This window comes from Ailuropoda melanoleuca, chromosome X (genome assembly GCF_002007445.2).
Source record: "Ailuropoda melanoleuca isolate Jingjing chromosome X, ASM200744v2, whole genome shotgun sequence".
In the NCBI taxonomy this organism is placed as follows: Eukaryota; Metazoa; Chordata; class Mammalia; order Carnivora; family Ursidae; genus Ailuropoda; species Ailuropoda melanoleuca.
The window spans coordinates 15,534,260-15,558,147 of NC_048238.1; the positions used below are offsets into that span (position 1 = coordinate 15,534,260).

Sequence of the window (23,888 nt, forward strand, 5' to 3'; positions counted from 1 at the left end):
GGATCAGAATTCTGTACCTGGCCGCGTCTCCACCGCCAAGCAGAAGCCGAGTAGCGGGGCCCTTCAGGGAAGGAAAGGGGGCGGTCGGGGCAGGGTCCCCCAGCCGCACCCCCCTTCCGCCCTTCGGTTCCTGTAGCCCCTGCCCCTGATCACCCCTAAGTCAGGCCTACAGTCCACCTCCTACAGGCCTACAACTTGAAAATGGCATTTTTGCAGCGGCTGATTACCTACAGTTCACAGTCTTCGACCCAGTGTTCATTTTTCAACAAAATCTGTTCCACTGGACAGCTTGGCTAATGTAATTTTCAAAAGGCCTCTGCTAGTCTCCATGCATTTACTGTATGCTTGACCTAGTAGGCCACTCCTCCTCCTTGCCTATCTGAAGCCTCTTTTTTTCTTTTAAGATTTTATTTGTTTATCTGACAGAGAGAGATTGAGCCAGGGGGAAAGGCAGAGGCAGACCCCTCGCTAAGCAGGGAGCCGACGCGGGGCTCGATGCAGTAACCCTGTGATCATAACCTGAGCTGAAGGCAGCTGCTTAACGGACTGAGCCATCCAGCCGCCCCTGAAGCCTATCCTTTAAGAGCCAACTCAGTTCCCCCCTCCTAAAAGCCCTCCCCATTCTCTGAATTGCCATGTAATTTCTTTGTAAGAACTTAGGTTTTGGAGTCAATGCAAATTCAAATTCCAGTTCTGCCATTGACAAGTGCTGTGAGCTTTAGCATGCCATTGCAGCAGTTTGAGATTCAAGGTTCTCATCTGTAAAATGGGGATAATAGCACCTACTTCCTAGGGTGGCTAACATCAAGGGGAGGAATGTAAAGCACTTACCACCATGCCTAGCTCATAGAAGAGTACTTCATAAATCACAGCTGTTTTCATCTATCATTTGACAATGTATTGCCTCGTGTTATTTTCATTTTCAGATGAGGCATGCTTTTCTAACTGGATTGTAAGATACTCATTCAAACAGCCTTTGAGGGGCGCCTGGGTAGCTCAATAGGTTAAGGGCTGACTCTTGGTTTTCCGCTCCAGTGGTGATCTCAGGGTGGTGAGATCCAGCCCCCCCCCCCATAGGGTTCTGAGCTCAGCTCGCAGTCGGCTTAGGACGGTCTCTTCCTCCCCCTCCGCTGCCGCCCTCTCTCATAAAAATTTAAAAAAAAAGTTTTGGGGTACCTGGGTGGCTCAGTTGGTTTAGCGTCTGCCTTCTGCTCAGGTCATGGTCCCAAGGCCCTGGAATCAGCCCTGCGTTGGGCTCTCTGCTTGGTGGGGAGGCTGCTTCTCCCTCTGCCTCTGCCTGCCACTCTGCCTGCTTGTGTTCTCTCTCTCAAATAAATAATTTTTTTAAAAAAAGTCTTTGAAATCTCCTGCCATGTCTGGAACAGTGCTGAGCATGTAATTGTAGCTGAGTGTCGAATGAATGAAAGAAAATCAGTCCCGCTAACTGGGTCCCCTTAACTGAATTCACTTTAGAAATTCCATACCACAGATCTATGTCACTCAACTAAAGCACCAAACCCCACATCATGTCACATATTTTTTTCTTACTATTGGCTCTTAAATTATGCAGCAATCCATGTGATGTGCCTCCATGCAGAATTTGCAATGGTCAAGGGGTAAATAAAATTAGACATTAAGTTATCACCATTAAATCTCTTCTGGAATTGGGATATGTACTCTTACTAGAACTCATATTCTGCATCAAAAAGCTGGGATGGGATCATTGCTTCATTACTGTTATTGTTCACACTGAATGCTTCTTCAAGAGTCTATTTTGAAGCCATAGGGGGAAATAAGTGATAACCTTCGCTCATTACCTGTCATTTCCATCCAGTATAGAAACATTTTCAGTTTATCTCATTCTTAGTAAATTCTTCTATGCACATATATACCCCTTTTGGTGTATAGCTAGCCTACATTCTTAAGCTTTGGTCTATGTTTTAATGAATATTATTGTATCAGCTATATTTTTCCATAAGCTTCAAATTCAAGGATAAAACCAAGAAGGAAAGCTACTACTTTTTAGCTTTTAAATTTTCATGCATATTTTGGACCTAAGCTGTGCAATATAAAAAATCAGACTCGTATCTTAGTATCCCTATGTCCCTAAGATACAAAACTTCCATATCTTGGTTTCTATATCCACGAAGCCTTTCTCTGGCTAATGATCCAATAGACAGAAACCTGTCCCCAAGTCATTTCTCAAATATTGGTCAAGAATCCGATATGGAACATGATGGGGTATGCTGTTGTTTCTGAAGCTGATTCATGATCTTTGTAGACATGAAAGGCCAAGACTGGACTCCAGGGTCCACACAGGACTTCTCTGATCTCATCCAGAGGGTCTGCCTCAAGGTCCCGCCATAGGGGCTCAGGTCAGTGAAGTTCCCAGAGAGCCCCATGTCAGCAACCAAGATAGAAACCATCCAGTGTTTCTTCCGGAAGGCTCAAATTTTTTTTTTATTTTTTATTTTTTATTTATTTTTATTTATTTATTTGACAGAGATAGAGACAGCCAGTGAGAGAGGGAACACAAGCAGGGGGAGTGGGAGAGGAAGAAGCAGGCTCATAGCAGAGGAGCCCGATGTGGGGCTCGATCCCATAACGCCGGGATCACGCCCTGAGCCGAAGGCAGACGCTTAACCGCTGTGCCACCCAGGCGCCCCGTGGAAGGCTCAAATTTTTGACCCTAAGGAAAAGCACTCCATCTTTGACACAAAAGAGAGGTCCATTCTGAATGAATTTTCTGAAAAGAGGCAATTTGCCAAATTTTGTTATTTCTATAACAATTCAATCTTTGTTGACTGGAGATCACTTTCATTGCAATATTTTAAAGAATGTACAATTTGTCTCTGTTCCAGATTCCTGTAGCTAGTTTGAGACTAAGAGGTAAAGAGTAGAAACATCAGGGAGTGTAAGATTTCTTCTCAATGAAGAATATACAGATATATATAAAAGAATATATTCTGGAATAATGTATTCAATTTTTGACTGCCCCAACATTTTGATGCTGTACCTAGAGAAAAGAAAAAAGAAATCTACTGACGAGAATTCTGCCCATTCAGGATTATGTTTTTATGTCTACCCAGTCTTTCCTTTTTCCTGTCCTTCAGACTCCAACTGCATCAGTTGGAGCTGAGGCAGAGACAAACTGAATAGTCCCTAAAATGCTGTTATGGAGAAAGATGATAACACACTAGTCCATTCAGTAAATTGTTCATTTAGTGAAGTAACCCTTTGTCAAAATGGCCTTCCAACTAACCTGCTTCCTAGGTGACCTCATTAGACACAAATGAAGCCATTTCACCATTTTTGCTGCAACTAGTCCTGATGCTGCTCCCTGAAGTTAAGAGTTACTCTGTGGGATTAATGATTGCAGTGTGTTTTGGGGGAAAACTTCTCGAATGTCCTGAGAAAATGCTTCTTCAAAAAAAAATTGCTGCGATGCTCCTTGCCTCTTCATCCTAGCACTTCCTCTGATTCCTTCAGTGGAGTCTCAGATTGTGAGACCAATTTTAAACTCAAAGAAGGATGCTTCTCAGGAACATTCTCTCTGTCCTGCCCCTTATCTGTGTGAAGTAAAAAAAAAAAAAAAAAAGAATTTGGCTTAAGAACCACAGCCCAGACATAAAACACAGTAAGGAAAATGAGGGGGCAACGGACAGGCTCTAAGAACACGGGACACTGTGCACCCTTTGGTGTACACTTTGATTACATCATCTCCAGGAGATTTGGTCTCTGAGATCTCACACGCGGATCTCAGGTATCTCACCACCCTCCTCGTCAATTCAATCCTCAACATCTTTGAGGCAGTGAAGCATCACAGGAGAGATTGCTCAAAGCCCTCTACTAGGACCAAGGCCAGCTTCCCTCGTTTGTGGCTCCCCTGTACTAATCAGCTCTCCAGAAATCCCTAATCCTGTCCTCACCTTCTTGAAATCCTACTGTTCAATGCTGAGGATGCAGAGACATGGAGCGGGGATCCAAATCTGGGGCTGTGAAGGCCAATGCCAACATGTGTTAAAGAGGGAATCTTGAAAGAGTATAAGGGGAAAATGAAGAAGAGACCTCAGAAACTGAGCTCATGGGGAGGAACCTTGCTCTAACCTCACAGTCACTGTGTGTCTGCTGTTTGCCAAAAGATGTTACTGTCACTTTCCTCTTAATCAGGCCACTCACAAGTCACGCCGCCAGGGAAAGAGATCGCAGGTGCCTTCTCTCAGTAAAAGCTTTCAAACTCAAAGGACTGAACTACAAATTTATTTCGGCGATCTTAACATTTTTGTCAATTTCATAAATACAAGACAATTAAATAGATCAGAGAAGAAATATTGCGAAGGCAAATCAGCACTCACAGAGGTGTATTACATTATTACTGTGGTTAGTCGGGGATACAACATTCACTTGAAATATATGCAAGGGAACCATAGTGAAAGACCTAACTACAGGGTTTTGCAAGGTTCCTGATCAGGACACACTTGAGGCATTGCTCAGGCAGCTTAGGCGGGAAGCAAGATAAGCCCTCTGTAACTAGGAGCGATCAGGGTTTGATATATATGGAAACAATAGCATTGTGGGATAGTTCACGTTCCCAACAGCTCCTCCCCCTTGTCACTATACATTCTTCAAGACCTGACACCTTTTAAAAAATAATTATAGTCTGGCTGGGCCAGAGTGTACCAGTCATAACAACGAAAGTACTATGCAGTCACCTTTTAAAGAACAGCAATATGATTTTTTTCCCTCATATGCATCTCCTTTAAAAAGGAATCCTACTCTACCCCCCTTTTCGGCAAGGCTCTGGGGATTTGAGAAGTGGCAGTGTTTGTATCTCCTCCACATTCACAATTTTCCTGACAGATGGTCTAGATTACAGTTCCATCCCTCTCCGTGGCCAGCGTACTAAGCGAAACATCTTGGTGCAGATTCCATAATCTGGTGATTAGGGATGAGGTCAAGAGATGGGTATTGGGACTGGATGCCGCATATGGTTGTACACGTCGGGCCCCGCACAAGGGTACACCCAAGAGGATGAGTGGGGCTAACATAGGGCCTCCACTCTGTTTGCCAAACCATGAGTTCTCGGGCTGTGTCTGCCCATTGGGGGCACCTTTTTCCGGCTCGCTCAAAGGCACTCTATGAGCTAATTGTGGCACTGTCTGCGTACATTTTTTCCAATCTGGCTGGCACCATTACTTCTTGATTTCAGTGAAGCTTCTGTATTTCACAACCCATATAATCTCCAAAAGGAGCTTTAGAATTAACTGAGCCAGCAAGGATTTTCTGAATTATCACATTAGACACAATAACACAACTACGGTTCTACAAAGAAATTAATTTACACAGTAGAAAATAAATACAAAAAAAATGTAGAAGATATTTGACATGTGGGTCCCTAGAATTTAGCTTATTTACAACAAAGGCATGCACAACTAAACTCACCAACAGGCTGAAGCCAACAGCTGCTTTATAGGACCTCATCATAGATGACTTAGCCTCTTTAAATGCGGCTAGAAATGAACTACTTTGATTTTAAACGAGTCTTTATTCTTACTGTGTTGTTTAAACCCAATCTTCTTTTAAAATGAAGGATAAAAAACCAAATGGCAAATGTCTAAAAACCACGTATAATGTCTTGGGTTTCCTCTTCCAATAACCATTGCCCTCAATTAGCATATGTTCCTCCAGAGGTTGCTGAGTATAAAATTAGTTGATTTTCATACATCTCACATTGTGTAAAAGGTAAAATTGGACATTTTCACTTTCAAGCATCAAGCTTTGATTTTAGAAAAAGGAATCACATTTGCTCAATGAAGTGTAAGCTCCCCCGCTTTGAAGTCCTTCTGAGAGCGATCCGGCTTTTACCATTGCACGAATCTTCTTTCTCGGTAAACATGTGCTGCTTTCCAGTGAAATCATGAAGGCACACATCTCCATTCTGAACACTGAAAGAAACACCATTCTTCTCCGTAGAAGCATTCCCTATATAAGGAAAAACAAAATTGGTGTCATGAAGTTTCCACAGAAAGCAATTAAAAAATAAACACAGTTAAACATCACTTTGTTCTGAAGTAGGCACATGTAGTACGTGGGTATTTTTTTAAAAATAGAGTTATGATACATTGTCAAGTTTTACTTTTCATTCCTTCCCTGAGGCCACTCAAAGTAAGCAAAACAAACGAGAGAACGCGTCAGAAACCAGTGCTCTATGGCAATTTTTCTTTAATGAAACTGTCAAAATATGAAGCAAAGCAATATATTTGATTTGAAAAGGCCCATTTCCTACCTCTGGTTGATCGTATAATCGAGAAGTAGCTTCTGTGTAGTATGACCTAATGTAATATTCTGGTCTCCCCCAAAAGATTAAGGTTAACAGAGATCCCCCTCTGTCCCCTTACAAGGTTCTTGGTTCCTTAAGATTCCTATAAAATAAAACTTGGTACCAGAGAAAACCAGAGCAACGATAGTCATGGCCAAGAACAAACCATCTCTGGTAGACTAAACCGGCCCCTCTGACTAAATCAGGACAGCACTGATTCCCATGAGGAAAGCACCAATTAATTACGGCCTCAGAGTCCAGGCCAGGGTGCAGCTGGGCATTCTAGAGACATCGTAGTTTGGATCTGGTCCTCCCACCCCACAAGCAGGCCCTCAACTGTGTGTGTATGCAGTACGGAGCCACAGCAGCTGAGACCCTCTGACTACCTGGTACCACCCACCTGACCATTTTACTACTGGAAGACAATATAGAAAGTCAAATAACAGGGTGCCTGGGTGGTGTAGTCAGTTGAGTGACCAACTCTTGGCGTCGGCTCAGGCCGTGATCTCAGGGTCCTAAGATCGAGCCCCGTGCCAGACTCTGCTCAGTGCAGAGTCTGCTTGAAATTCTCTGTCCCTCTAGCTCTGTCCCTTTCACTTGTGCACTCTCCCTCTCTCTCTCTAAAATAAATAAATGAATAAATCTTAAAAAAAATAAAGCTAAATAATATGCCCACTTTTTAGTTCATGCTATAATCACCATCATAACGATTAACAGTGCTGAGAACTTTATAAGTATTATCTCATTTATTATACTACATATTGAGTGCTATTATCATCCCCATTTCACAGACGATGAGACAAAGGTTTCAGAAATCAAGTGCTTTGTACAAGGTTATGCAGCTCAGAACTGATGGAGTCAACATGTGATGTTTCTTTCAGGCTGTGAGCTTGTGGCCCCCCCAGGTATTGAGTGAGACGGCTGCTGGTGCCCAAGCCTCTAAAGCGTAAGCAAATATGCAGCATTCACACACACTAAGTGATGGATACGGTCGACGCAGCCCAAATAGGGCACGTGCCCATCTGAGGCAGCTGTCTTGATTTAGGCATTTTAGTTTGAGGACATTTTGGTGCAGGGACAATTTGACCTGGTATAATAAACCATTAAACTTCCAGCTTCTTTTTTTGGAATTGCCCATCCCATCCCTCATCCGCCCCAGATCCTGGTGTGCAGCCTGAGGAGTCAGGGATGTCCATCTGATGAGCATGTTGCATGGTATTAAAAACTTGGCCGTTCAGGTGGCCTAAAATGTACCCCCCACCCTCACTGTCGGCCATCAAAAACAGCTGTGTCAAATCAGCCATGTCAAACAGCTGTGCAAAACGTGTTGCTTCAGTCAAACCTGATTTCCTGAAGCGTGGCAACACAGGCTAGGCAAGTGAGGCTTCATCTGTGAGTTGTTTCTAGAACATGGAAAAATCTGGCTTTAAGAGCTCCAAACCGTTCTGTCCAAGCCAACAGGCTTTCTGATGTGTTGTGATTCTGAGGATTCAAGAAGACTTACCTCACACCTCTGACTTCTCTGCTTTGAACTTGCTTTTTCACGCTAACTTATCAGTCAGTCTTGACTGCTCCTGCCTCTATTCTCTTTATTTACATTGAGTCATTCCCGATAGAGCCATTTGTCCTAGAACGCAGAGCTCTTACCCTGGCAACTAGGGTAAGGAGCTAAGGCCAGATGGTAGGTGTTTTTCACCTTCTATAGCAATGGTTCTCAATGAAGGGGAGGTGGGTGATTTTACCCCTTAGGGGACATTTCACAATGAGGACATTTTTGGTTGTCACAACTGGGGGTGAGTGGGTGGAAACAAGGGATATTGCTAAACGTCCCCAACTGCACAGGACAGCCTCCCCCACCCCAACAAAGAGTTACCTAGCTCCAAATGTCAATTGTGCCAAGGTTGAGAAACCTTGATTTAGAGGCATTCTATTGTATTTTTAAATTCTATGTAAACCAGCAGAGCCTCCCATCTTTAGGAGGTTGGAAAATTGACAGGTTTATGAAACTTCTCACATATTTATTTGAATTCATCATGAAAATAATTAATATCCTAAAACGATGAATAAAGGCAAATTCTCCAGGGAAAGAGAAAGTATCCAAGCAGAAATATAAATTTTTATGAAAATGCAAAAGATGTATTAAGAAGCCAAAGAAGAATGAAATACATAAGCTTTTATGAGTAATGGACAGCCCAAGTGTATGAAAGAAAGAAAACGTAATGGAAATTTTAGCTAGAAATGTCAGAATTAGTAATAAGGAGGCGTTGCAGCAATAATCTATTCATATGCTGGTGACACATATGGTCACCAGTACTGGGCACAATTCATCTCGGCAGTATTTGATATATAAATGGGATCCGGGCACTGCCACAAGGCCACCATGCTGTGGAAAAGAATGAACAAACACGACAAGCAAAAAATAGGAAGGTTTAAAAGTGTTGAAAATATGTATGATTATCGATGTACTAAAAAAATCGGTAAGGTCTTAACTATTTTTGGTACAGCTTACACAGCACTGAGGTCTTTGAGCAGTCCTTAAATCAGGCTTTGCAACGTGAAACCTTTTAGGTCATCATTAAGTCCCATCATGAAAAACTAAACCTCAAAAACAAAAAAAAGTGTTTTCTGGTATTTGCTCTGAACTGAATACATTTGGATTAATAAACTTTCTCTTCCATAAGGGAGCCACATTTTGATCCACTAGTCATATGTACTTTTTCTCTTTGCTTAGCAAAAATGCCATTAAAGGATAAAGCTACTTTAATAAAACAAACACCAGCTTGAGAAGTACTATGTTTAGCGATACGTACCATTCCCGCTCGCAAGGCCTGAGCAATCGTTATTCACCAGCAGCGTGGTGGAGTGCGTGGAGTTACTGTTTGACTGTAAGGAATTTGAAGAGCTGGACACTCCTTGGTTTACAGTCTGCTTCTTTAAACCATTAGTAGCAGTTTTACTCCAGTCTATAGCAGAATGAGCATTTCAGAAAAACAGGGCAGAATGTTGAAGCTCAAATGCAAGAGACAGATCACAGTGGAACTTGTTCTAGCAACTGATCTCACTTCCAGATCCCACCTCCACTTCTTACAAAGAAGGCACAGATTTCATAAGCTGGTGTGATAAAATGTATTTTCATTTAAGACTATTTGCCTTTTGTCCTTTAAAGGACCACCTGGTTAAAAGTAACCTATATTCTCTTGGACTAAAGGCCCTGCTCATTTGATTGTGTCTATAGATATCCACTGAATTAGGCAGTACTCCAGAGCCAAGGACTGTCTTAACAAGAACACAAGATGGGACACCTGGGTGGCTCAAATGGTTAAGCGGCTGCCTTTGACTCACGTCATTATCTCAGGGTCCTGGGATCGAGCCCCACATTAGGCTCCCTACTCAGCCAGGGAGTCTGCTTCTCCCTCTGCCTGCTGCGCCCCCTGCTTGTGCTCTCTCTCGATTAAATAAATAAAATCTTTAAACAAAAACACAAGAGAACCGCCGTTGTGGTGATGGGTGGCTCTTAAATGACTTAAAATGACCGAACTATATGTACTGCCACTTCTGAGTGCAGATGTCATGCACGCAGGTGTCTGCCATACTGCAAAGGTGGTATTCATAGGTGGTATTCATGTAAAAGGAATTTAGGTTTCCAAACAGTACTTCAGTTTTCTTATTTTCTTGAAAAGGAGCCATTTGCTCTGCAACGCAGCAGGGCACACCTGAAAATAACTTCAAAATAACCGAAGGTATGCTAAAGCTTATATATAACATCTTGCCCACTAACAAATTAAGCAACAGACAACCAGGACCTGTGGAAAAAAGGTTGAGCCAAGGCTTTTTTAATAAGAAAATAATATGCTTTGGGGCGCCTGGGTGGCACAGCGGTTAGGCGTCTGCCTTCGGCTCAGGGCGTGATCCTGGCGTTGTGGGATCGCCCCACATCAGGCTCCTCCACTGTGAGCCTGCTTCTTCCTCTCCCACTCCCCCTGCTTGTGTTCCCTCTCTCACTGGCTGTCTCTATCTCTGTCAAATAAATAAGTAAAATCTTAAAAAAAAAAAAAAAGAAAGAAAATAATATGCTTTATTAAAGAATTATAGAATTCTTTTAATGTTTTTATTTGAAGTCCAGTTAGTTTACATATAGTGTGCTATTAGTTTCAGGTGTACACATAGTGACTCAGCCCTTCCACACGTGCTGAATGCTCATCACGACACGTGCTCTCCCGAGTCCCCATCACCTGTTTCACCCCTGCCCCCATTCCCCAGGTTGAGCCAAGACTTAACAAGTTATGAAGGTAAATATGAAAAATTACTTCGGACAAATGGAAAACCTGAGCTCAAAAGGAAAAATGGCACTCTTGTTTCATTTAAGAAGCAATGAGCCCATTAGTCCTATTGTTCACGAAATTCCCAGATACGAGCAATTATTTTTTAATTCACTACGGTTTTTTTCCCCTAACGTTCATAATTGGGATCCATTTATTGATTTCCAGATCTGACAGCCCTTTGGCATTGATGGCTTTAGATATTAACTTATGTCTTTTCCTCAAGATTTAAGAGGAGAAAAAGGTCAATCTTTACCAGAATTTTCAGCCAGCCGTAACTTTCCACAACAAAGATACCGCCTCCATTGTTTTCTGACGTTCTCTTTTGCTACACAGTAAAAGATGAATATGAAAAATCCTATGGAGAAAAAAAAAACCAACCTGTAACATAATTCCAAACTGAGACCTGAATGTCATGAGCTCCCTTTGCAAAAGATAAAATCTTTGGCAGCTACAGGAAAAGTGAAATTTTGCAAATGGGAAAATAAAAATTCCAAAGTTCTAAGAAAGTCTGCTATTGAAAAGCAGCCTGAAGGGACTCTCTTTGTTACAAGAGGAATGATAACTCCCTATTTCCAAAATTAAACTGTCTCTCCTCTCACATTCCATCCTTGGCATTCCCTGTCTTTGGACGTATAAGCCATCCACTCCACTCAGGATGCCAGCTCAGACCTAGGCTCCTACTTCCCCACCCTTCCATAGTTATGATCCATCGTCAAGTTCTGTCAAGTGTCACATCCTCCTCTGTCTCAAATCCCTCGCTCCTCCTCTCCAGCCCGTGGCAGAGTCCCTTGCCTGGGCCCCTCCCTCTTCCTCCCAAGCCTGGGGCCCCACACTGCTGTCCTTGTCTGCCTTCCAGCCTTCCTCTAATCTGTTGGAGGGAGTCCTGGCCACGAAGAGAGCAACACTACAGACCTGAAGAGGCGCTGGGGTTCTGCCTGCCACCCATCTTCTTCCTGGTCCTGCAGGCATGGGGCTCCACGCTGCTACCACGCCTCAAGGCTTTTGCCAATGAATATTTGCTGAATCAATGAGACTTCTGAAGTCTCCCTCTCTGGAAACCCCAGTGGATCTTTAAAATCTTCCTTTTACAAATCAGGATTATTTCTAGTACAGTACACATGCCCATCCTAAAAACTGCCATCTTGACTACTGCACACCTTTGTTTATCTGCCACCCTTGGGCGGCTCCCCTTGGTTGCATAAGAGGAGAAACAGCATGTATGAGAGAGATCAAAATGGGCCTAAGTCCCAACTCAGCTTTACTTTAATCAACCCCAAAGCCCTGTGAATTAAGCATTAGTTCCCTTTGTAAATGAAATGATGTGTTCCTTTCATCTATTCACATTCTAATGAGAAGACATTCTGGGGGAAATGAAGACAGAGAGGAAGGTTCAGTTCCCACATTAAATATATGAGGATAGGTAACCTGCTTTCGTGTTTGTGATTAGTGTGATTTGGGCATATTTTTTTTTCTTTTAGCATGCCATTAAGGCAAATAAAACTTCTGTTTAATACTATGTGGTGTAGATGTGGAGAAAGGGGATCCCTCCTACATTGTTGGTGGGAATGCAAGTTGGTACAGCCACTATGGAAAACAGTGTGGAGGTCCCTTAAAAAGTTAAAAATTGAACTACCCTATGACCCAGCCATTGCACTACTGGGTGTTTACCCCAAAGATACAGACGTAGTAAAGAGAAGGGCCATATGCACCCCAATGTTCATAGCTGCATTGTCCACAATAGCCAAATCATGGAAGGAGCCGAGATGCCCTTCAACAGATGACTGGATTAAGAAGCTGTGGTCCATATATACAATGGAATATTACTCAGCTATCAGAAAGAACGAATTCTCAACATTTGCTGCAACATGGACGGCACTGGAGGAGATAATGCTAAGTGAAATAAGTCAAGCAGAGAAAGACAATTATCATATGATTTCTCTCATCTATGGAACATAAGAACTAGGATGATCGGTAGGGGAAGAAAGGGATAAAGAAAAGGGGGGTAATCAGAAGGGGGAATGAAACATGAGAGACTATGGACTATGAGAAACAAACTGAAGACTTCAGAGGGGAGGGGGTGGGGGAATGGGATAGACTGGTGATGGGTAGTAAGGAGGGCACGTATTGCAATGGTGCACTGGGTGTTATACGCAACTAATGAAGCATCAAACTTTACATCGGAATCTGGGGATGTACTGTTTGGTGATTAACATAATATAATAAAATAAAATTAAAAAAAAATACTATGTGGTGTAACACCTGGATATACCAATTCAGGAACTGGTACATTGTAAGTTAAAATTAACAGGGGCACCTGGGTGGCTCAGTCGGATAAGCCTCGACTCTTGATTTTGGCTCAGGTCTGAATCTCAGGGTCCTGTAATCAAACCCCCGCATTGGGCTCCACTTCTCTCCTCCCTCTCCCTCTGCCTCCCCCCGCAAATAATAAAGAAATCAATCTCTAAATACATAAAATCTTTTTTAAAACATTTAACAAACTATGTAACCAACAAGTATTAACTGGCTTCCTCCAAATAAGAACAGATAGCTAAATTAGGCATCTGAATTCAACCTCAGGTTGGGATTTCTTGGAAAACCAGCAAAATGATCTGCTGCCTGACAGAACTATGGGAGGACGCTATGGGAGCTGAAAGCAACAGGAAGGGCAAGATGAAAACGGGCAGAGGAGAACGAATTAAAAGGCACACCAACAGAGGATTTGGAATAGAAGGAAACCAAGGGACATGAATTATCGTTATTGTCATGTAAACCTATTAGCCTGCTTAGCATTTAATGCCAAAGTACTTCCATTAAAAATTAATTACAGCTGACAAGTCCTTTATAAGGCTGATCTGAAAAGAGTTAGTAATTTGCTTTTCTGAACACCACAACTTGATGGGTTGGGAAATGACTGCAGCTGGGCTTCAGGAACAAAAGGAAAGGAGTGAAGAGGAAGGAAGCAGAGCCTGCCCCTTTCCCGCCCAGGTCACCGCCACCTCCCACAAAAAGCCTTCACATTTCTCATTGTCTTCACATCAAACAGACCTAGAAGGTGGGCAGAGCAAGACGTCACCAGGACATTTATGGTCACATGCACTTTGCTTTATGCATGTTCTACCTCCGTAAAAAGATGAAAAACAATAAAAAAAAGGGGCAAGGAACCAAGTGAAGGAGAGTGACTCCCATTATGAGTTCCTGGCAGGTTCCCCTCAATATGTTCTCTCTGAGGAGACAGTATGGATAAGGAGGAAAAAAGGACCCGTTTCTTGCAAGGATCTCCAAGCACCCGTTTTCAAAGATGAATCTGTTTTTCAACAAGTAAGTCTCAAGCTACGAAATAAGCTACTCGGCAGACACTCTAAATATTAGACATTTTTAGTTCGACTGGGATCATTCATGTGTAGTTAGTGCTGTAGAGCTTACCTTGTAAGGTGTTAAAGATTGCGAAGAGATACATGAAAGTGACGTTAACTGGTCCCCAGGCAAAGAAGGCAAAACCCCAAGTAATGCCCAGTAAAAATGTAAGGCCAGCAACGCTCCTGAGGTCTTGAATACTGGTTTTCCGCTGGGCTCCCAGTTGTTTCTTCTTTTTAATTCGACAAAGCTGAACCAGGACCACAATGAACATGCTGATATTCAGCAAAAATATCACACAGAAATATCCCACAACTGTAATATAGAAGACAGCATTGCTGTTGATCCAGCAACTGGAATTTGGGGGGGAAAACAATGGGGAACATATTACAGTGCTGAAATACGGTTCAAAATGATACAATGAATCTATATCATTTTACTGAAACATCTCCTAAAAATATAAGAGAAAAAAAAGATAAAATCGGCTGTTCTCCAACAACTACTTAAAGCTCGAAGGAAAAAAAAAACCCAAGAGTTTATTTTAGGACACTTGGTGATTAGAAGTATTTAAAAACTATTCTTTGAAAACATTCAGGATTTTACCCCCTTTAAATCTTAGTAACTCTATCCACGAGTCTTTACTAATATAATGTAGCTGGTATTTCATTTTTATCAGAGGCTTAGAAAAGTATTCTCAAAATACTTCCAATTCCTTTTTTTGAATAAGTAGTAGTGCGGCATTTCCGACTAGCTTATCTCATCACATACGTAACTGAGAAGACTGCTGTAAATGTGACCGGATTTTATTAGAATGAGAGTCACAGTCGATATGCTGATTACATACTCCACTTTCTTGGAGAACTGTTTTCCTGTTCACTTAACATTCCCTCGGGGGCTTTGTACTCACAAGTCATCAGGTGAGCCATTGGGGAATTTCCCATAGGATCCAAGGCCATAGTTATTCGGGGATATAGCCAGGACGATGGTCACGACCACAGCTGGTACCCCTGGAAGATGGGAAACATCAGTCCCACGGAGTTCTAATAACCACGGTGGTGAGAAGAAAGACTAGAGATCACGTTCTATTTTCTTTGGTAGAAGGTTGCTGAGCTGTTCACCAAACCCTGTTTCTCTTTCTCCTTGGCACATGGCTAGACCTCTCCCAGCCTACTTTGCAGCTAGCTGTGTGTGGCCACGTAACTAGGTCTTGGTCAATGAGATATGGACAGAAGTGATTTGCTCTGGGGCGCCTGGGTGGCTCAGTCGTTAAGCGTCTGCCTTCGGCTCAGGTCATGATCCCAGAGTTCTGGGATTGAGCCCCGCATCGGGCTCCCTGCTCGACAGGAAGCCTGCTTCTCCTCTCCCACTCCCCCTGCTTGTGTTCCCTCTCTCGCTGCCTCTTTCTCTGTCAAATGAACAAATTAACTCTTGAAAAGAAAAAAAGCGATTTGCTCTACCTCTAGGCTTGTCCCATAAAAACTTCCTATGAGATCCTCCACTCTTTTTTCTCCCAAATTCAGGGCAATTTTGGAAGTCCTGTCTTGAGGCAGAGTTTCCAACAGCTTGGACCTTGAATAATGGCAAGACCCCAGACCTCTCTATTCCTGCTGACTGGACTGTGCATGAGAAATTATCTTCTCCTGGGATTGTTTTGTCGGCTACAGCAGCTAGAGTCACCCTTAATTTAGACACATCTGGAAAGTCATTTTGAGGCTCAGGTGGCAGGCAAAGTGAAGGACTTCAAAATGTAAACCAAATAATCATCACGGTAGGGTTATCAGCAACCCCTGGCAAATCTTTCATTATGAACCCCAAATCCTCAACTGATTAGCTGGAACCCATTGATGGATTGCGGAGCAGACCTGGTTGATCTGGGGGTGCTGACTGCCACTATACTGACTCTCTCAAGGGCTTACTGGCACTTCCACTAAGAAGCAGCGCAATGAGAAGGCTCCTCCCAGCTTAAAATGGCATTTGGCTGGGAGAGAGTCCCTCTCACCCCCCATCCCGTCACCCCTCACCCCACTCCAAGCAGACAACTCACACTCTGTACACACAGACCAGCCTGACTTCCAATCTCAAGTCTCTGGTAAATAAAAAAACAATTGCTCTTCACAGGCTGGGATGCCTGGTACAATCTAACGTAACATTTCATTTAATTCTTTTATATTTGTACCTTCCAGAGACACTGACATATGATGCCATATGATGACCTCCTAAGTGAAACACTTTCCTAAAAATAAAATATTGGGGTTGTGGAGCTTGTCCAGGACACAGAATGTGACCTTTTGGTATTTCACAAAGACAGAATCCATGCTCAATGTCAGTAGCGGTGGTTTATCTTTCTAGGAAGAAGTGACTCATCTCTCTGGAAAGGTGTTCTGTTATTCTTGACAGAGATATAATGACGGGGGGGGGAGGACGACAAGGGTGGTAAAGGGTCTGCAGTACTGTTGTGTAGGGAATATCTGAAGGAATATTTAGCCTGAAAAAGAGGATAGGGAGGGACGGTGGCTGTAATTCAGTGGGAGGGACAGGCATGAGAAATCAGAAAGCCAGGCTGGGCTGTTCTCAAATTGTGTGAATTGGGTAAATCATGTCATCTCTTTGAGCCGGTTTCTTCACCTGGTGTTAGCAATAACGGCCTTGTGCTTAACCTTACCGGCTTGTCTTTCATGGGGTCACTTGTGTGAAAATACATGGGAAAACAGGGCATTTTTCATGTTATATATTACTTGCAGATTATTTAAAGGGCTCTTTGGCAGAGAGGTGTCAGCTTATTATTTTTTTGCCTTAGAAAGCAAAAAGAAGACCACTGGGTAAGAGCCACCAGAGAGCCCAGTGAACTTAATGGGAAATCAGAGCTGTAGGGCTTTAGAAAATGGTTATTGGCTGCCTTGTAAGGTATTAAAACCAAGACAACAGACCTAAAATTGAGTCACTTATGGAAAGCCCCAGGTCATGAAACTGAGACTTGACTTAATTACAATTTCAGCTCTCCCAGAAATGGAATCTTACACCAGTCAATCAGGAATCACATTATTAGCACTAGTGAGGTAATCTGCCCGACAGACACTTCCGTCATCCCCTAAAGGAGAGTAACCTTGCAATAACGAACCGGTTTTGCCTAGCTTAACTTGCTTAATCCTGTTCTCTTCTGCCTATCAACGTCTTTCATTTTGTACAGCTCCTTTCTATCTGCTAGATTGGATGCTGCTGATTCACGAATCACTGAATAGAGTCAACAAGACCTTTAAAATTAAGTCAGTTGAATTGTTTTTTTTTTAATAAAGATAATGAGCTCCCTAATAATAGAAGTTCAAGCAGAGGTTAGATTACCTTTAGTCAAAGATAAGTCCAGTCAGGTTTATGAGGCTCCTACATTTGATGGAGAGCTGAATGGAGAAACCTTCAAGATATGCGCGGTGTCTAAGACTCTGTGACCCACCACCAACAGGTGGCATGATCTGAAAATTCTGTCAGTGTGGCAATGAAGTTACATCGGGTCTCACCTGTATGTTCACCTCACTCTGCCCTTCTGAGCATAGTGTCGTGCGTGTGTGTGATATCTGGGAGATCTAGAGCAGAGTGAGGCTAGCTGGGAGGTCGGGGACGGAGAGCTTGACCTCATTATCACCAAGCTCACCTCTTCAATTTATTGAGCATCTTCTCTGTGCCAGCCCTAACTCTGGGTACTAGAGACACAGAGTATTCATAGCCCCAACATCAAGGGTTTTATGTCCATAACCAATATACAGGTGTTCTAGAAAAAGACTGGACAAGGTTGTGGTGCCTGGGTGATGCAGGCGGTGAAGCATCCAACTCTTGGTTTCGGCTGAGGTCATGATCTCAGGGTTATGAGATCGAGCCCCGCGTCAGGCTCCGCACTCAGCACAGAGTCTACCTAAGATTCTCTCTCCCTCTCCCTCTGCCCCTCTAAAACAAATAAATAAATCTTAAAAAAAAAAAAAAAGAGAGACTGGACAAGGTTGCCCTTTGGGCAGTGCAACATGTGAGGACATACAGCTATCTTAGAAACCTGCCAAGTATGACCTGCTTTATCATCATCTCTACCTGATGAAAAACCAAAATACTGGAGAAAACTTTTGGAGAAAGCCCAGGCCATGTGCAAGCAAAATTATACATACCCCAACCAACAATGCAGAATTTAAGGATGTACTTCCGGATATAAGTATTAAACACTTTCACAAGGGCCAGGTACATATGGAATGCTTCCAGGCCCATCCATGTGAATGAAACCAACAGAAAATAATGCAGAAATACAGCCACCGAAATGCAGAGGCCTCGCATGTCATACAGAGCTATCCACGAATCCAGGAGGAATACCAGGTTCAGCAGGAGCAGAGCTGTACAGAGCTGGATGAGGATTTTGGAAGGGTAATCCCTCCGAATCTTTCTAAAAGGAAGGGAAGAGAAAAGAATTAGCATCACATTCTGACAACCCGTATGTGAGCGTATCTAAGGAATTTATTTGTATTCTTTGGTAAATGTCTATATGCATCAATTTCTTCTGTGTGTGTGCTGGGGTGGGGGTGGGGGGAGGCATTAAAAATCAACAACCATAACAACAACAAAGGAAAAATCAAAACAGGGGCGCCTGGGTGGCGCAGTCGTTAAGCGTCTGCCTTCGGCTCAGGGTAAGATCCCAGAGTCCTGGGATCGAGCCCCACATCAGGCTCCTCCGCTATGAGCCTGCTTCTTCCTCTCCCACTCCCCCTGCTTGTGTTTCCTCTCTCGCTGGCTGTCTCTCTGTCAAATAAATAAATAAAATCTTTAAAAAAAAAATCAAAACAGAATATCCTCTGTCATAACAATATGGAAAATCTGTATTTGCATTTCTGCAGAACCTTTTACATGCTGCCGACTGACGCGTCCTTGTAAATAGTTTGTAGTACAATCTACCGAGCACCCACCCTCATTTCTCCCCAACGACTTCGAGAAGCACTGCTCTTGTTTCTCATACAATAGGCTCCTATATTCATATCTTCAAAACCTAGCCAGATCCCCTATTATGTTATTAGTTAAAATGAGATCATGGAAAGAAGAGTTTTAACTATAGCTAAATGAAACAGGCAGAGGAAATTAGAGCTAATTGATGACATGTGCATGTCTACATGTGTGAAATTAGACCTGGTGAAATCATTCTGAGTAATGGCTGGCCTGATGGTGATTTAGTCTCATTAATCATATTTCCAAAGGTCCACTAGAAGATCTGTAGTCACAACTGGACCCTACGTTTGGCACTGCAAGTAAATTTGTGCATTTCCTGAGCAGTGTCCGAAATCTCAACCCCAGAACTTACATACTGTTTAATTTAGTTAATGTAATAAAAGTGCCTATTTTCTTTTTTTTCCAACAGAATTTGTTGGAATCCACCCCCCGCCCCAATGACCAAACGGACGCTTCAGGTAAGCCAAGAAGGAGATGCTATTATTTCAAATGTCATTCTTGCTTTGGTTTACAAAGCTGCACTCATGAAATATCTATCTTTTTCAGTGAGGCTGTACACCCTCTATTCTTCCTCATCCCCATACCTGCTACTGTTTTTAATCTTTTGTGTGTGCTCAGTGTGACTTAGAAACTTAATAAATTAAACACAGCTCTTATACTGTACGTGAAGCTATGGTCTACATCACATTATAAGCTCTTAGGTTTCAAGGTCTGCACCCATCTTTCATTTCACACTTACTGTCGGCTACATAGCAGGCATCATTCTAGGGTAAAAAGATGATTAAGACACAACCCCTGCCTTCAGTGAGTGTACAAACAAGTAGAAGGAAATGGGTATGTTAACCAAAAAGTCCCATGAAGTTTTGCATAGAGATGGCACCACTAGATGGTGTACAGGATAACGGAGGCCAACGAGCACACTTAATCTATTTTGGCAGTGGAGGTGAGCACTGCGTCCTATAATCCAAGTTTCCAGTGTGGATACTCACTCAAAGGCTAAGTAGGTTACCAGAGTAACTGACAGGAAAATTGATGAAAGCCCACAACCAATATACGTGATAAACGTCAGAGCCATCATCTGAGAAGGTGGCAAGGATGTTCGAGATAGGTCCTGGAAAACAAAATACTGCTTTCAAGACCAAATATTTTAAATAAACAAAAGAGCTACGGTTTACATTTATGGAGTATTCTAAGTGCCCATCCATTGTTCATTCAACAAACCTACAAGGTAGACACAATTATTATCATCAAGTAAAAATAATGAAACTGAGGCCCAGAGAGGTTAAATAATTTGCCCAAGGTCACACAGTATGAAATGGAGGAGCCGGGATCCAAATTCTGGTCTGGCTGACTCCAAAGCCCACGTACGTGATCAGTACAGATGGTTGCATTGGGCTTCCTGTCTTGAACAGAGCAGCCATCCGATGACCAGCCGCCTCTGCCACGTGTTGGTGTTGGGAAGAGTATCTGTCTCAGCAGCGAGGCCGTGACATTCTGGTGCACTGGAAAAGCCCTCGGCTAGGAGCCTAAAAACCTAATTTGGCTCTTATACTTCTTAGTTCTATGACTGTGGACAATGGCCTAACAAATGAGTCTTCATTGTAATTTCTAAAAATCACAGTAACAACACCCCATTCCACCTATCTTATAGGACTATTGGAGAGATTACATAAGATAACTTATGACAGAGCATTTTATGAAAATTTTAAAATGCGGGGCACCTAGGTGACTCAGTCAGTTAAGCATCTGCCTCAGGCTCAGGTCATGATTCCGGGGTCCTGGGATCCAGCCCCATGTCAGGCTCCCTGCTCAGCGGGGCGTCTGCTTCTCCCTCTGCCCCTGCCCTGCTCCCGCTCGTGCTCTCTCTCTTTCTCAAATAAATAAATAAAATCTTAAAAAAAAAAAGATATTAAAGTACAATGCAAACTAACCAATTTTTCTTACCCATTTTAATCTGAATTCCCTAAGCCTTGCTATTTAAAAAGTGGAAAACTTATGTGTAAAAATAGACTTAGGAGAAAAAAAACTTTCCATGTTCCAGTATTATCTTTCAAGTGCATTTACTCATTGGAAGAGTAATTTCATTGGTCTATAACTTTGCCACAACATCCTATCTGCTGATCAGTCATCCATCACATTAGACATCATGGTGTGATGCAGACTGTAAAGCCACGTGGTGTGGGGTTATTACCAGTAGGACGCCAAAGCTTGTAAGGTGGCTGCAGGCACAGATGGTTTCATTGGGCTTCCTGTCTTGAACAGAGCAGCCATCCGATGACCAGCCCCCCCTGCCACCTGTTGGTGTTGGGAAGAGTATCCGTCCCATCAGCAAGGCCGTGTTCTCAATGACTGCCCCTTCCTCCCTTATCCCCACCCCTGCCCACTCAAAACTGAAAAAGGTATGACTGGAACCTACCATTTCTGCCCAAGTCCCAAAATACACATCTCACTGTTAAGTCATCCTGCAGTGGAAAATAAGTGACAAATAATCAATTTATGGGACTGAAAAAACTTAAAAGGATTTGGAAAAAAATATATGATTTTTTTAAATTTCAGAATCTCATTCTTGATATTGGGAGAATTCTTATTTTCTTCCAGTCCCTAGAAGCAAGTGGGTCTTATATAGCTCAGCACTCCTTAAACTCAGCAGTTGTGCACAGGAATCACCTTGAGGCCTTGTTAAAATGCACATTCTGATTCCGGGGGTCAGCGCAGGGCCTAAAAGTGGGCATTATTCGCAAGCTCCCAGGTGATGCTGAAGGTACAGGTCTGCAGACCAGACTTGGAGTAGTATGGTCACAGATAACGCTCAACCTGAACGGAAAGGAGAGGTGGTTTCTCTTTGGGAGTGAGAAACAGACCTGTAGCCACAGATCTAAATGCACTAAAACTGGGCAATTGAGAATAGCTGGCCTTTTGCGCTTCATCTTCTCGGGAATTAGGTGGTCAGTGATTAGGCATGCTAAAACCCGACAGAGTGACTCTATGATCCTGGCCTCGCACATGGCCTTAACCGAGTTCGAGGTTCTGCTGGTTCTCCTTCTTTCAGGCCAAGTCTGACAGACGTGATTTACGCAAGCATATTTGGTCCATGAACAGACCAGACAGGCCACTCGTACCTGGCTCGGGTTGATGTGCTTTAAGGTAACCGTCACATTTCTTGTCAGGTTCTTGACAGTCAGGTTTGCAACGCTGGACGATATGACGTAGCTGACCAGAGAGAGGTTCTCCAGCGCAGGGTCCTAGCACACCAAAGAATCAACAAGATGGATTTTAGAGCTCGAAGGGACCCTAAAGAACAGTAAGTCCACACTGTTGAGGTTATAATCTAGGTGAGAAATGGAGGGTCAGGGATTAAGTGACTTTCCCAAGGACCACAATTAGAAGCAGCCTGCTCCACTATACTATTCTCTAACTACTGACTGAAATTCCACAGACCGGCACAACAGGACCCTCAGGAACCGAAAAGAGAATAGAGCATTAAGCCGCTTAGACTGTGTGTTCTTGAGCAAGTTAACCTCTCTGCACTTCCTGGCCCCATCTGGAAATTCGGGATAATAGTTGAACAGTTCCTCCCTCACGGGGCTGTTGAGAGGGTTAAACATTTCTAAGTGCTTAGTAGAGCGCTCGGCAATTGGTAAATGCTATATACAAATGTCAGTTATTGTTATTTATCATTACCAGTATCCCTAGATCCCATTTAAAAATAAGCTGAGGGGCACCTGCGTGATGCAGGTGGTTAAGCATCTGCCTCTTGGTTTCCGGTCAGGTCATGATCTCAGAGTAATGAGATCGAGCCCTGCGGTGGACTCTGTGCTCAGTGGGGAGTCTACTTAAGAATTTCTCTCTCCCTCCCCCTCTGCTCCTCCCCCACTGCATGCTCTCTCTCTCTATTAAATAAATAAATCTTAAAACAAATAAATCAAAATAAACTGCAAAAAAAACCACAAACAAATTAATCAAAATAAACTGCAGCTTTCACGTGAGAGTTAAAAGAAACAAAACAGCCCCACTCCAAAATCAAACCTGAACCAAAAGCAGTTAGCATTAACCTTACCTGAAATAGGGCAGGTGTTTCAAAGAAGTTGAACTGAACCCTGGAAGCAAGCTCCACATCATTAGCTGGTAAATTACTCATCAGTGACGAAGGCAAAGTAATAACACCAATACTATTCTCAGGAGCCCGTGTTTCCAGAGAAACCTGAAAATCAAGTAAAAGATAATAAAAATGCCTGGGGCTAGGATAATGAAGAGATAGAAAACACAAGAGCTAATTAAGATGGAGGATCTTGTAAAGGCATTTATTTGTGGTAACCTCTGTCAAATCGGTTGTTCTTTTTTCTCTGATCACTATGAAATTGGAGAGGATGTATAATAGAGAGACAAGGCCTCAAAGCAGGAAAGGGAACATTTGAAGATACACAGAAACCTTCAGAAAGTGTAGGATGCTATATGTCAATTATAGCTCAACAAAACTGGGGGGAAAGTGCAGAAAGGGTAACTGCAGACACACCAACTCAACCACCTGTTAGGGCAAAGTCTTCATGGAACCACACGCACTCAACTTGTAAAGGGAAGACTATACACATGAAATTAAAAGGCAAAAAAGGCAAGACTTGGTCTGACTTGGGCATTTCCAGCCCCTAATCCCTCCATTATGTGGATAGAAAACACTGGAAGCAGGATTGATACTCAGCACCACTACTGACACCAGTACAGACGAAACACTTGTTAAAATACTGAAATGGGTTAAGTAGCTGATGTCCCTGCTCGCTTGCAACTGCCTAGAACCCACCACTGGACACTTCTCCCCACCTGAACACCCCACCTCCCTGCAAAACTTCCACAACCTAGCTGCTGGAGGGTTAACACTGGGCACAAGGACCTCTCAGATCCTGCTCCAGCCAAGACCAATGTCCTGT

The 23,888-nt window shown here is 42.9% G+C and overlaps 1 protein-coding gene across 3 annotated transcripts in view; it reads right to left on the bottom strand.

Moving 5' to 3' along the window:
- Positions 1-4,252: 4,252 nt before the first annotated feature.
- The window catches only part of ADGRG2 (adhesion G protein-coupled receptor G2), a 127,868-nt gene continuing 108,232 nt past the window's right edge, over positions 4,253-23,888 (bottom strand). For 2 of the 3 annotated variants that reach the window (XM_002913936.4, XM_034649721.1), the window contains exons 19-29: positions 23,024-23,167; positions 22,086-22,208; positions 21,383-21,428; positions 21,158-21,261; positions 19,956-20,077; positions 18,144-18,412; positions 14,903-15,002; positions 14,065-14,348; positions 10,895-10,996; positions 9,130-9,282; positions 4,253-5,982 (exon numbers count right to left, since the gene is read on the bottom strand). In XM_002913936.4, coding sequence (XP_002913982.1) covers positions 5,798-5,982; positions 9,130-9,282; positions 10,895-10,996; positions 14,065-14,348; positions 14,903-15,002; positions 18,144-18,412; positions 19,956-20,077; positions 21,158-21,261; positions 21,383-21,428; positions 22,086-22,208; positions 23,024-23,167 — 1,632 coding nt within the window. In that variant the 3' untranslated portion in view covers positions 4,253-5,797. The remainder of the gene's footprint in view (positions 5,983-9,129; positions 9,283-10,894; positions 10,997-14,064; positions 14,349-14,902; positions 15,003-18,143; positions 18,413-19,955; positions 20,078-21,157; positions 21,262-21,382; positions 21,429-22,085; positions 22,209-23,023; positions 23,168-23,888) is intronic. The other variant, XM_034649722.1, reaches the window with a different exon arrangement.